The sequence below is a fragment of the Eptatretus burgeri genome, chromosome 11, assembly GCF_056783735.1.
Source record: "Eptatretus burgeri isolate ZD-2024b chromosome 11, Ebu_testis_v1, whole genome shotgun sequence".
NCBI classification, from domain to species: domain Eukaryota; kingdom Metazoa; phylum Chordata; class Myxini; order Myxiniformes; family Myxinidae; genus Eptatretus; species Eptatretus burgeri.
Window position 1 is genome coordinate 75,005,719 of NC_140971.1, and position 15,627 is coordinate 75,021,345.

Below are 15,627 nucleotides of genomic sequence, written 5' to 3' on the forward strand. Positions count from 1 at the left end.
CACGTTCAGAAGAAACGCTTCAAATTTCCAAACCCCAGCGTCAAAAAACAAAGGCGAGTGACAGCAATTTAAATCGTTCATTGTAAACAATGAAAATAGCTGAGTGGTACCGTTTAAAAGTCGTTGAGTGTAAAAAAAATCCAATTGTTGAGCGCAAGCGTCTACTTTCAATAGTGGAGATGCAGCCAATTAAATCGTTGAGTTTATCATTGAAATCGTTAAATCGTTAAACGCAAGGACGATCCATCATAACCCACACCCTCCCCCTCACACTCACCTACTACTGCCAACATGAACAAACTAATACTAATACTAATACTAATACTAATACTGATACTGTTACTGCTGACATGGACATCGACTCAAAAAGGACTCGAAAACACTGTTGGGTTCCCCTTTTATGAGCAGCATTTTTATATACCAATTCCCAAAACCGCTGGGAACACGTCTTTATATGGCAGTTGTAAGCTAGAAACACGTTAATTTATTTATTTTTTGTCGACCGGAAGACGTCATTGGAATCCGTCTACATACGTCGATGTGTGTTGGGACTACGTAAAGAATTGGTTCAAAGCACGTCAAACATAAGTTAGAAATAAGTTTCGCATAAAAAAGACATTACCGCGACGTGTTTCGACTTATGAGTAGCTTATAAGTAGCCTTTGTGGACGTGTGTAAGTGTCCACATATCGTGTGTAAAACTTATCCCCATCGCATGCGGAACGTGTGTCATACGCCGAGTACGTCGTAAAATTTTGAACATGTTTAAAATCTCTTGACGTACTCTACTTACTACGACGTATGATAGCGTACTTTAGCGTTCTACTCACGTATACCAAACTTACTCATACCGTATTTGACGTGCCCCAACGTTTTAGTCACATTTTTCTTAGGTCGGCATACGCTGGCAAGATCGCCAAGGTGTGACCGCGATGTTGACACTTCCATTTCTACGGCAGTTATGATTCGAATCGTTGTGCGTCAGCCTTTTAATAGGCTATGTCACGACATCGTCGGCGATGCGTGCAACGCGCTATGCCTAAGTTAGACTATTGTTGGGCATCGGTTGTGTAGGCCGACAACAGGTTCAGCATTCGTTGGTATAAGTTATCTATAACACAACGAAATGTTCTGTGTCCGTTACCAATGCGTTATACATAAGACCAAGTCGTTATAAATACGTCCGAATCTTTAAAAAAAAACATCAAAAGTTCAACGTAAGCCAGCGTTTTACATACATTTTAATACGTTGCCATCGCTGGCTAAAACATCAAGGTGTGACCGGGCCTTTAGATGTTTTATCCCCTTTAGACTCCTAGAACCTGTACACCTTTACATCCCTCAAGTCCCTTAAGACTCCTTACACCTCAACACCATTTTGATCCTCTTACACCCTTCAGACAGATGAGACAGCTTGGACCCTTGACCATTTAAAGCTTTAGACCACTTGGGCATTCTTAGACCCATGTCACATGTTTGAGAGATAATATCGTTTCGACACCTTCGACACCAACTACGATTGGAATATACCCTTTAGATAATCGAGAACATTTTAAGTGCACACTACACAAATATCTACAACCTTCTTGCAAAACACAGACGATACCTTTTTTCAGCAAGTAAATGCGCAAACTCAACCACCCAGATCGAGGGTGGATACTCTGCTATCAAATAAATATATATATATATATATATGAAAGTTTGTTTGTTTGCTACCTCCACCACCGAAGGTGAAGGAGGTTATGTTTTCACCCCCTTTCTGTCTGTTTATCTGGTTGTTTGTGTGCAGGATATCTCAAAAAGAGTTGTGGACGGATCCAGATGAAATTTTGTGGACTGGTTGGGTGTGTGACAAGGAAGAATTGATTCAATTTTGGTGAAGATCTAAATCTGGATCGGATACGATGATTATTTAATTTTTAAAGTGCTTTTTCACCATTGAGACATGGGGCCTAAAACAATATATAGCATGATATTTCAAATATGTATTGGGCCCGATATGTTCTCGTGGATCAGGTATTATGTGGCGGAGGTATGTGCTCAACCGAGTGCCCTTCTATTTATTGCTGTGTTGCAGTTTGTTCACCCTCACGCGTCCTCCCCCTCCCCTTGATGTCACTTTCTCTCTGTCTGCTGTTGTTGTTTCCCCTTTTCCATTTGTTCCCTTTCATTCTGCTCCATCTCTTCCACAGAGACTCAGGATGTAAACAAACAAAAAAAACTGTGCTTTGAAACAGCCTGTGCAAGCAAGCAATATGAAGATTCTCCTTCAACACCTTTCTCTGGCAGAAGAGCAAGAGCTCACTTGGTATCGAAGTACTGCTGGCACATGTATGCACTTAAATTATTCAGGTGTTGCCCCAGTGGCCAGATAACATAAAATACCCCCGTAGGGTTCCAGAAAGAGAAAGTGTTCCAAGACCCAATCAATTCCAACTGGATAAACGAGATACTCGAGAGAGTGAGATAACTCGATGTGGAAAGACACGAGTTCAAAACGTAAGGGAGGGAAAGGGGAGGGTGGAGGTAAAGGCAACAAATAATTAATGAATTAAATAAAATGGGCAAGTTGGAAGCAGAGCAGATCAAGAACAGCGAGCAAGGTCGACAGGAGGGAACTTTATGCAAAACAGTAATCAATCCATTCGTCCTGTAAATGCAGTAAAACTCCTTTTTTAATGAATGATCAAATTTACTATATTGCATATATTTAAGGTTTATTTTATGCAATTGTTATCTCTGCCAACAAAGGTGGGCAAAGGATATATTTTCACCTCTGTTTATTTGTCTGTCTGTCTGTCTGTCTGTGAGTAGGATATCTGAAAAGTTATGGACCGATTCGGACGAAATGATCAGATTTTGGTTATGATCCAGATGCGGATCTGGATACGAGAACTTTCAAAGTGATTCTTCATCATTGATAGGGCCAAAAATGATATATAGCACGGTAATCTCAAAAAGTTGTGGACGGAATCAGACAAAACTAGGTGGAGAGGTTGGGTGTCTGACGGGGACGAATCGATTTGATCTTGGTGAAGATCCGAATCCGGATTCGAGAATTTTTTTTTAATTGTTTGAGGATCCAGATCCGGCCTACCAGTGGGATACAAAACGTAAACTGCTCAGCTTGCCAGAGGTAGAGTCTATGCTTATACGCTCAACCAAGTGCCATTCTAGTTATTATTTGCACTTCTAATCTGAACTACACATCATCCTCTTGTTCAGATAAGCCACTGTGCTGCAGGCATATGGTGTTAACTTTCCATCAATTATTAACATTCCCTGAAGAGCACACACTATTTTAACAATCCTTGCAAGATTATCATCGTGTTGTGCAAGGGACTGTACCTTGTAATTGCACGCTGACTTCATTACATTAAATGACAAAACAAAGTGACATCTTTGCAACAAAAAAGTAAAATCGAGATGAAAAAAAAAAAAAGTAAAATCTAGGATATAAATCCCACAAGACTCAGACAAAAAGTTTTGAAAGACACTGAGGGGCACCTTAAAACTTTGCAGCATTAACTCCAACACTTGGATAGACATAACCACCAACAGACCATGATGGCATCATGTCTGTCAGGTCGGCTCAAACGAATTTGAAGCTGAAAAGTTGTGAGATTTAACTGCCAAGAATCTGTAATACAAGGCAACCGATGTGTCTGGTTACCTCTGTCCTCAAAGGTGTACATAGGTTGTGTTTTCACCTGTCAGGTTGTTTGCCTGTGAGCAGGATATCTCAAAAGGTTATGGATGGATTTTGACAAAAAAAAAATAATAATAATAATAAAAAAAAAAACTTTGTGGACAGATTGGGTGTGTGACGAGGCCAAATCGATTCGATTTTGGTGAATATCTGGATCTGAATACGAGGATTAAAAAAATTTTCAAGTGTTCTTCACCATTGAGAGATTGGGCCAAAACTATATACAGTATGATATTTCAAAACGTTTTGGACTGATTCTGACGAAACTTGGTGGATGTGTTGGTTTGGTAACAAGAAGACAATTCGATTTTGGTCCAGGTCTGGATCCAGATCCAGTCCATCAGTGGGATGCAAAAACTGTTCACTCTGGGGAAGGTATGCGATCTACTGAGTGCTGTCTTAGTTTATAATACTGGATGTAATTGTTGTTGCTGTTGTCGTGATGGCTGTGGTCATTGTTGGTCACGTGCTCATTCCGTGTACTTTTTATATATTTTTCTATTGCTTCGTGAAGTACAGGTATTACTATATATAATTTGTGTTCAGCCTGGAGGAGGTATGCTCTCTACCGAGTGCTGTTCTAGTTCCAAATGCAATGTACATAGCCGTATGAGTGTGTCAAGAATAAAACTTTTTGCCAATCAGCACACCCACAGATTGACAGTTATCCATCAATTTGACAGGAAACTCAACCATCACAGGCATTTGGGTAGTGTGAAAAATCATCAACTCATCCTGTACCCAAGCTTTGCCAATCAATCCTGTTTCTCGAGCAGGCGCAGACCTCCGGAATTTCAAGCCGTCTCCACACTAAGTATGTTTGACGAAACAAAAAATAAAAATAAAAAACTTGGCACCACCTAAGGTGAGTTTGACCGAGGCCAGAAGAAAAAGTTTAAACACAAACCAATAACACAAATGATACCAGTGTCGGGAATAACCAGAGTTGGTGTCAAAGCCACCCAATGCTCGCCTGTTTATACATTTATCGTTTTTAAAAGACTAGTCTAATAATTAATATTTTTTATAAAGCATTGCAGTGAAGTCTGATCCAAATAATTTTAAAGCAATATATGTATTTGTATATTGTAATCAGTAACAAGAGCGCAAGTGAGCACAATGTACGCCCGAACAAGAAGGTATATACAGAATTGTGCTACGACATGGAAAACAGCATCCTGGTTGCCATGGCAACCACTTTAGATGACGAACATATGTCACGACACCGTCTCCACAGTCTGTACCTATGAACCAAATATGAAACATGAAAGTTGAAAACTTTGGGAGTTAGAGTGCGGACAGGAACGGATGGAAAACAGCATCCTGGTTGCCATGGAAACCACTTTAGATGACGAACATATGTCACGACACACCGTCTCCACAGTCTGTACCTATGTACCAAATATAAAACGTGAAAGTTAAAAACTTTGGGAGTTAAAGTGCGGACAGGAACGGATGGAAAACAGCATCCTGGTTGCCATGGCAACCACTTTAGATGACGAACATATGTCACGACACACCGTCTCCACAGTCTGTACCTATGTACCAAATATGAAACGTGAAAGTTGAAAACTTTGGGAGTTAGAGTGCGGACAGGAACAGACGGACAGACAGAGACAGACGGACGACCGGTATCACATAATACGCCCCAACACATATATATATATATATATATATATATATATATATATATATATATATATATATATATACACACATATATATATATATATACACACATATATATATATATATATATATATATATATATATATGTATATATATATATATATATATATATATATATATATATATATATATATATATATATATATCGGGCGTATAAAAAAGTGTGGTAGATAAAAACATTAGAAAGGAAAAAAATAACTTGCACCAAAAACTTTAACATTTTCACGCTCACGCTGACGCTGACGCTCACGCCGGGGGTATCGCTATAGCTCTCTGTTCTTCAAACAGGCGAGCTAAAAACGACCAATTATAAAATGTGAGATTGGAAAAAGCAAAGGAGACTCAAACAAAGGAAAAAGCTATGGAAGGGAAACTTGGTAACTTTGATTATTTTATCTATCCTTTAACCCAAATGTGCAAACAAGCTCATGCAAACTACATCATCTGAAAGGAACCTTCAAAATATTTGATATATATATATATATATATATATATATATATATATATATATATATATATATATATATATATATATATATATATATATATATATATTAGAATCATTTTCTATATTTTAGAAAAAACTCCAAAATGGGTGCGAGAAGCTGCAATAAAGATTCACAAAAACTCCCTCCCACAAGCGCAGCATTCCAAATGTAGAGTATAATTTGCATATTGTATTGAGTGATTGTGGGAAAACAGAATAATAGCACAAATGCTCAGGGACCGTTCTATTAACTGCATATGCAAGGGTGGTAGGGAGGAGTGCTAAATTGAAAAAAGGAAGAAACGGGAGGAGAGGAGAGCAAAAGAAAGGTAGGGCAGTGTGGGGAGAATTGGGGAGAAAAAGGAAACCAAGGTTGAGAGGAGATGGGAATTATAGGGGTGTGTGTGTGTGTGTGTGTGTGTGTGTGTGTGTGTGTGTGTGTGTGTGTGTGTGTGTGTGTGTGTGTGTGTGTGTGTGTGTGTGTGTGTGTGTGTGTGTGTGTGTGTGTGTGTGTGTGTGTGTGTGTGTGTGTGTGTGTGTGTGTGTGTGTGTAGATAGCTCGACTGGAGTTGGAAATTAAAATATGAAGGAAAGAGATAAGGACATCATCGCGAGAGTTTAGATGTCAGTTATATAAAAATTACGAACAGTGTTTGAGAAAATACACAGCATTTCTAAATTCTTCAAACCACCTTGGAGATAACTTGAGGAGGGAATGTGTTGCGAACATGCTTGTTGACAAAATCTCCAATTGAGTTTGTAATTCAATGACTCAAACGATCGTGCTTCGACTCGATCAGAGACGTGTCAAATCATCGTCTCTTTACGAGTTTTTTCTGCAGATTAAACAATCGCTGATGAGTTGTACATGTATGCAAAAACCTGTGGAAATGTCTACCGCTAGGAAACAGTGTCGGGCATTTGGAGGAAGACTCCTAAGGTTACAACTTTGATACAAGTGTTATAATTCAATACTCCTTTCAAATTGTAACATCAATGGCAGTTCTTCATCTCGATGCAATGTGCAGTTATTCGGGAACATTTTATTTCGTTAACTTCATTACAGATAGCTACTCATATATCCAAAGAGACATGTTAGTTCAGCCATTCAATATTCATCATCATCTTTTCTAACACAACATCTACTATATTCATTTTTGCCTGGATTGTGGTGCATGTAGATGGACACACCATAAACGGTTACCGAAACCAAATGTTGCAATAAATTCCACCCACTTCGGCAATATAAGCAAAATATTTATCTTGCCCACAAATTTCCAACGGAAAAATTATCTGTTAACTCCAGCAGAGGAAGTGAAAAAATAACTACAAGCCATATTATGATAGGGTGCTTGCCGCTGCCCGTTTGCAGTTGCACGCCTTATCGGGCTGGTAAAAGCATGACGAAAGATGAGAGCTTCCTGTTGCCAGGCGACAAAAGAAGCAGATAAACAAAGATGTTCAAAATCAATTTGACCCAATGCCACATTAACCCTATTGTAGCACATTGTAGCAGGAAGAGAGAGGCCTGTGCTACATTTGACCCTGCAGGTTTTCCTTCCAATATGCACTGCATACCAGCCACTGTGATAAGATGTCTTGACAGCGTTTGGTCACCATTGAGCACTGCAGTTTCAGGGATGGCACTTCAGTAGAAGACGTCAACGAGCCATACCGTGCCTTAAAAATCGATCTGGTATCGACAGCATGTGATGAAGGATGGTAATGTGCCAAAATAATCCATGGGCCTAGAGAATGCTGTGTTACCTGTCGCTCACTGAAATTTTTTTTTTAATCATTCTTATCATTTACCTAACTAAATCAAGGATGGATTAACACGTTACCCTTCTCGAAACAGGTTCATTATTCCAAATCCCCATCAGCAAGTTATTAATCCACACACACGAAGCGAAAAGCGGGGTTAGGCAATTGGTTCATGTCCGTATTATCATTTTATGATCGAGGAACAGCTCACTTAAATCGAATGTCATATTTTGAACACGAATAGGTAGACGTCATTTGTTTTACCGTATATTGGCTACGAACTCGGACCGATCACGCATGCACAGAGAGAAGTGAGATTATATCTTACCGTCTCTGCCTGCCTGGCAGTCAAACAAAATTGAAAATCATTCCAAACATGAAACTTACTATTTTTAAGGAGGTCATAACTAAAGTAACGTCATGTTAACACTTAAACGGTCACATTAATTCTGCAATCACATCCGAGCAATCTGGGGTCTTTCGGACACTGGGATGATCTGCCTTCTTGCCCATTACAAATATAATGCCAATATCATCAATCAGAGAGAAATGTCTGGCAGGATAGCCTCGAGATATGTACACTTGCCTCTTAGCTGTCTAGTCTGAGTATCAATCTTGAACCAGCTATAAACTGTCATCCTGGTGCATCACAGGCAGAGCGAGGCATAAATGTGTGTGCCGTTCCTCGGATGGACGTTAAACTGGCCATGCTCTCTGCAAGCATTAGTTGGTGGATGTTAAACATTCCACAGTGTCCATGAAGAACAGGCAAGCTATTGCCAGCACCCTTGTGAAATTCCAAATTCCTGCTCTAACTTAGAGGGGGAACTACATCAGTGGCACAGCTGCACCCCGACAGAGGATGCTACTCACAGCCATGTGCTGCATATAAAAGAATAGAGAAAAACAGAACATGACAAAATACAGTGATGTGCGAAGATACTCAAATGAATGCTGTTATTGGCCTTAAAGAAGCTGGACCTTTGTTCATGGAATAGCTCACCTGTGTACATGTTTTGCGCTCACAAGATGCAGGAGAGCAAATGAGACGGACACGTATGCCACAAAGTGCAAAGTGTACCTACGGAAGGAAGGAGAATGTAAAATATTATTTATATATATATATATATATATATATATATATATATATATATATATATATATATATATATATATATATATATATATATATATATATATATATATATATGGCAAAGGAAAAGCAAAATTGCATGAGAGGGGAAAAATGTACCACATAAACAAGCAATACATTTTATCAACTAAAGGTTGAATCACATAAACATTATATGGGAGGGGTTGGGGAAAAAATAAACAAAATAAATAAATAAATAATCGGATACCACATGTCAGCTCATTGAAGAGGGAAGTGACAGAGGGTAAAAGGCAAAACTGATAGTGGAGCAGTGTTAACAATGCATGTAAACAACAATAAAAATATTAACCAATGTCACCCACAGGGTGACCCGTATCTTGCCAAAAGGTGACCACGTGTGACTTTTTTAAGGTCACACTGAGGTGAACAGAGCTGCTATCCACCAGGAGCGACTCCTTGAGGAATATTTGCCTACGAGAGATTCCGATGAGAATCGTTCTACAGAGTAACCATGAAAAATATGCTTTTGCCTCATTACATCACCAAATGACGTCATAATGTCTCAAGCTTGACATATCTAGAAAGCACTCATCGAGGTGTTCAATTTGAGGTACTACACGATATGGTTCCTAAAACTTGAAAATTTGACCTTGGGGTCAAATATGTTTGACCTGAGGCGCTAACCATGAAGGTCAAGGCCAATCGCCACCAAAAATTAATCAGCTGAGCGCCAGACCATGAACTATATTCCAATGAAGTTTGAAGACTATCCAATCAAAATTACTCAAAAAATAAGGGTTTCGTCGACTCCCCTGATTTGCGACAAAGTGACCTTGACCTTTGACCTTGACCTTCAAAATTTTATGCGCTGAAAGGGACCTCTATAGGCCTCTGATATGCGAAGTTACAAAAATTTCCAATGATAGCTGTGCTCTGCAGAGTGATTAATACGTGATTACAGACAAAAAAAAAATATATATGAAGGTCAAGGCCAATCACCACCAAAAATTAATCAGCTGAGCGCCAGACCATGAACTATATTCCCATGAAGTTTGAAGACGATCCGATCAAAATTACTCAAAAAATAAGGGTTTCGTCGACTCTCCTGATTTGCGACAAAGTGACCTTGACCTTTGACCTTCAAAATTTTGTGCATTGAAAGGGACCTCTATCGGCCTCTGATATGCGGTTACAAAAATTTCCAATGATAACTGTGCTCTGCAGAATTTTTTATATGTGATTACAGACAAACAAACAAACAAAAAACAAAAAACAAAAAAAAAACAACATACAAGCTGACTAACATATCTTGCAAAAACTTCGTTTTGGCAAGATAATAAAAAAAAGATGAGAAAACAGTAGGATGAAGAGAGGAGAGGAAACCTTGCAACCTGCAAGTAAATGTGAGGGGTTAATGAGGACAGAGAAGATCACAGTTAGGAATAGAAGATGAAATGGTGATGAACTGCAAACTTGAAGCTCTGGAGTGAAGTATCAGGTTGGAAAGTCTGAAGTCCAAAGTCCGAAGATGTGAAGAGGATAGGTGCGAGAAAACAGAGGTCACCAACAGGTTTGCGATGAGAGGGCAGCAGGCCCTGTGTTTCTGCTTCTTTGTGGGAGATGCAAATGATTATGTTGGATTCAACAACTTCCAGGAGAGAAAGTTGTGAAGAAGGGGCACTGACCCATAGAAAAGAACAGTAGTCCATTGAGCAACTTGAAGTCTTTACTTGCTGTGAGAAATTCAGAGATACCAAGTGAAGGACTCAGCATGATGGAGAATGCCCTGTCTGCAGCTGGCTTTGTAGGGCCAGGAAGAGGTGACGCCCAGAAGTGGAAATACATATGTGGGTTAGTTTGACAATCCTTGTGGAGAGACGGGGTAAGAATGGGAACTTTTTCAGGATTGAAGGACATGTGGCAAGTGTTATACCAGCATCTAATCCTCTCCAGATCAGCAGATAAGGAAGCCGTTGCTGATTACTCCACCTTATGATGTCCAGTTTCATATCTGAACAAAGTATCTCCTGTGGTGAGGATGAGTCTTTGGTTCTCTCACCACAGGCAGGTCCGGTGGTCTTTCTGTCTTCTACAATCTCCTCTCCGGCGTTAACCCCTCCCCCTGCTCTGTCTGAGATATGTTTGAGATAACCCCTGCCACCCCCCCCAATATTTCTGCAAGGCGCTCACAACCCCCTCCTGGTAAAACTACCAAAATCAAGAATAACTGCTCACCTTCACCCTTTCATTCCTCTTTTTTCCCCATCTTTGGAACAAACTCCCACACTCTCTTCAATCCCACTCTTCCCTCCAGGTCTTCAAAACAGCTGTTCACCACCATCTCTTATCTCCCCCCCATCCAAAATCTTGACCTTTTCTACCCCCGCTAATCCACCCCAAACCCAGGTCCTTTAAATTCCCTGCTTTCCTTCCTGATGGTCCCTGTAGTGTCCATCTTGTTTACCTTGTGTACCCTGCCCCATCTCTCTCCCTTCAACATATCTCATGCCTCTGTTCCACACTGTTTTTTCCTTCCCTCCCCCCCACCCCCACTCTTATCTTCCCCCATCCAAAATCTTGACCTTTTCTACCCCCGCTAATCCACCCCAAACCCAGGTCCTATAAATTCCCTGCTTTCCTTCCTGATAGTCCCTGTAGTGTCCATCTTATTTACCCTGTGTACCCCGCTCCATCTCTCTCCCTTCAACATATCTCATGCCTCTGTTCCACACTGTTTTTTCCTTCCCTCCCCCCCCCCACCCCCACTCTTATCTTCTGCTCCCTTGTTGTACGTTCTGTGTGTTAGCTCTCATACGAGCCTTGTCTACTCTCTGTGTCCTCCGCTTGCCCCAATTCTCCCTTTATTTTGTCCCTCCACCTGTTAGTGCACCCCCCTCCCCCACTCTTATTTTCAACGTAGCATACTCTTATCAACTTGTAGTTCAGAAAATCTATTGTTTATGTTGTCTGCCGATGCACATAGACACTGGCCTTCACAGAGATTAATATTCCATGACCTTATTCATAGCCTTATGAAGATAATAAATTAATTAAAAGGCAAACTGGAACAGCACTCGGTACAGTGCATACCTCTGCCAGGCTAAACAGTTTATGTTTTGTACCCCGCTGATGGGCTGGATCTGGATCTGGACCTGAACCAAAATGGAATTGGCTTGCTCCTGTCATTTAACCAACTCCTTCACAAAGTTTTGTCATAACTTGTCCACAACTTTTTGAAATATCATGCGATATATTGTTTTTGGCCCCATCTCTCAATGGTGAAGAATCACTGAAAAAATTGTAGTGTCCAGATCTGGATTTTCACCGAAATTGAATCACTTCTTCCTTGTCACACACCTAATCTGATCACCAAGTTTTGTCCCAATCCATCCACAACTTTTTGAGACATCCTGTTCACAGACAGCCAAAGAAACACAAACAGGGGTGAAAACATAACCTCCGTCCACCTTCAGTGTTTTCCATAGTTTTTGGTGATGTTCTTGTCATCCTAACCAACTCTTCCAATCCTTCGGTGGCAAAGGTAAAAATAGCACCGCAAAGCGGGCGTAACCCCTCAGCCCCTTGACGCAAACCAATTTCAAGATGGTGGCCATATTGAAAATCGCAGCATTCCCATTTTCGAAAGGAACCTTCCTCTACTCAACCCCAACACACCCAGCAAAATGGATTTAATCGGACAAGGCATTCTCCTCGAAATCGACGGAAACCAATTTCAAGATGGCTGCCATGGAGGCCACATTGAAAATCGCAGCGCGCCCATTTTCAAAAAGAACCTTCCTCTTCTCCACCCCAATATACCCTGCAAAAATGGATTTAATTGGACAATGCGTTCTCCTCGAAATCGACGGAAACCAATTTCAAGATGGCTGCCATGGAGGCCATATTGAAAATCGCAGCGCGCCCATTTTCGAAAAGAACCTTCCTCTTCTCCACCCCAATATACCCTGCAAAAATGGATTTAATTGGACAATGCGTTCTCCTCGAAATCGATGGAAACCAATTTCAAGATGGCTGCCATGGAGGCCACATTGAAAATCGCAGCGTGCCCATTTTCGAAAGGAACCTTCCTCTTCTCCACCCCAATATACCCTGAAAAAATGGATTTAATTGGACAATGCGTTCTCCTCAAAATCGACGGAAACCAATTTCAAGATGGCTGCCATGGAGGCCATATTGAAAATCGCAGCACGCTCATTTTCGAAAGGAACCTTCCTCTTCTCCACCCCAATATACCCTGCAAAAATGGATTTAATTGGACAATGCGTTCTCCTCGAAATCGACGGAAACCAAAAGTTGACAGACGCCCGGACAACGCCTGTGACGACAATACCCCCTTAGCCCAATTCGGGCTGAGGGGTAAAAATGGAAACAAAAACAAGTACACATGAAAGGTTGCATGCAAAACCAAAAAAGGATGTTTAGAAAACTTAAGAAAGCAGCAATAACTAGGCCGGCACTCAGTGGAGCGCATATCTCCGCCAGGCTGAACAGTTTACGTTTTGTATCCCACCGATAGGGCGGATCTGCATCCGGACCTGAACCAACATCAAATCAGGTTGTTCCTGTCACCTACCCAACTCATCCACCAAGTTTTGGCATTATTCATCGACAACCTTTTGAGATATAGTCATCTATATATATATATATAGTTTTTGGCCCCAACGCTCAATGGTGAATAATCACTGAAAAAATTGAGTATCTGGTTCAGGATCTGGATCTTCACCAAAATCTAATAAATTCGTCCTTGTCACACACCCAACCTGTTATTTATTGCTTGTGGCACACAGAAAAAAGTCCAAATTACTGCCCAGACTCTCTTAGTGAATATACCTAAAAGCCCCTCGACACAAGTTGCAGGAGGCTGTCTGTCATCCTGTAGTGGACTGAAATAAGCTGGTTTGATTGAAATAATTATTAGATGTGAACCAAAAATTGTGGAATTGTGTGACCATCTTCCTTTCTTGTATACCATGTACATACTATTTATTCTTCCATTTATAAGAGCAACTCCTCCCAGTCTTTACCTTCTCTCTATACTTCCCGTCCCCTGTTCTCCTGTTTTTTTGCCCAGCTTTCTTTTAATTTTTGCAATTTAGCTTCTCTCCCCCCCCAACCCCCAACCTTCCCTCACACTTGGGAATAAGTAATAAACAAATTCCCCTTAATGGAGCAGATATGGTGAGGAAACAAGCCGGCAGTACATATAACGCAGATTCAATCAATTTTGTCATCAATGCAGCCCTTATCCCCTAGAAAGGAGCCGATTTTGTCAAGTTCTGGATAAGCTAAAACGGCTGTGAAGCAGTTAAGGGATCTTTATAAAAGTGAGCAATTTATCCTCAAACTCAGAGAGACCCCAACCATACGATTCAACTGCACCGCTCGTGGAAAGTCTGTTCACTAAAATGTGGAAGCACAATTTACAGTTCTCAATACGGCACTTTCACAATGACGTATGAATGCTAAACGAGGCATTTTTTGTGCATGGTGTGTGTGTGTGTGTGTGTGTGTGTGTGTGTGTGTGTGTGTGTGTGTGTGTGTGTGTGTGTGTGTGTGTGTGTGTGTGTGCGCGCGCGCGCGCAATAACTCGTTTCAGCTTAACGGGCACTTTTAACCTGCCATTGAATGCCAACATGGAATCTGTAATTCAAATCGTCTTTTAAACATAATTTTAAGCATTCAGACAACAGACAACAGAGTAGCAATTTCAAAATGGTTAATCATAATTGTTACCTTCCTGAATGCAAAGAGGACTTACGGAAATATCCGTCGATGAGGAGTTGGGTTCGTAACATTTCCTGTTCACACAATTAGCTTGTGGAGGCCGTGATTAAAACACACACACACACACACACACACACACACACACACACACACACACACACACACACACACACACACACACACACACACACACCTTTCACCAATTGATGCAAAAATCTTATAATTTCTCTTGTGGCCCCAGAATCAAACAAATATGAATGTATATATGTATATATGTATATATATATATATATATATATAGATATATATATATATATATATATATATATATATATATACATATATATACATATATATACATACACACACACACACACACACACACACACACACACACACACACACACACACACACACACACACACACACACACACACACACACACACACACACACACACACACACACACACACACACAGTGGGGAGAACAAGTATTTGATACACTGCCGATTTTGCAGGTTTTCCCACTTACAAAGCACGTAGAGGTCTGTAATTTTTATCATAGGAACACGTCAACTGATAGACAGAATCTAAAACAAAAATCCTGAAAATCACGTTGTACGATTGTTAAATAATTAATTTGCATTTTATTGCATGAAATAAGTATTTGATACATCAGAAAAACAGAACTTAATATTTGGTGCAGAAACCTTTGTTTGCAATTACAGAGATCAGACGTTTCCTATAGTTCTTAACCAGGATTGCACAGACTGCAGCAGGGATTTTGACCCACTCCTCCATACAGATCTTCTCCAGATCCTTCAGGTTTCGGGGCTGTCGCTGGGAGAAACAGACTTTCAGCTCCCTCCAAAGATTTTCTATTGGGTTCAGGTCTGGAGACTGGCGAGGCCACTCCAGGACCTTGAGATGCTTCTTACGGAGCCACTCCTTAGTTGCCCTGGCTGTGTGTTTTGGGTCGTTGTCATGCTGGAAGACCCAGCCACGCCCCATCTTCAATGCTCTTGTTGAGCGAAGGACGTTGTTGGCCAAGATCTCGCAATACATGGCCCCATCCATCCTCCCCTCAAGACGGTGCAGTCGTCCTGTCCCCTTTGTAGA

The 15,627-nt window shown here is 40.6% G+C and overlaps 1 protein-coding gene across 1 annotated transcript in view; it reads right to left on the reverse strand.

Moving 5' to 3' along the window:
- LOC147017402 (membrane-bound glycerophospholipid O-acyltransferase 2-like) overlaps positions 1-15,627 on the reverse strand; it is a 111,451-nt gene that overhangs the window by 59,675 nt on the left and 36,149 nt on the right. Inside the window, exon 3 of the mRNA XM_085847028.1 lies at positions 8,653-8,730. Coding sequence (XP_085703154.1) covers positions 8,653-8,730 — 78 coding nt within the window. The remainder of the gene's footprint in view (positions 1-8,652; positions 8,731-15,627) is intronic.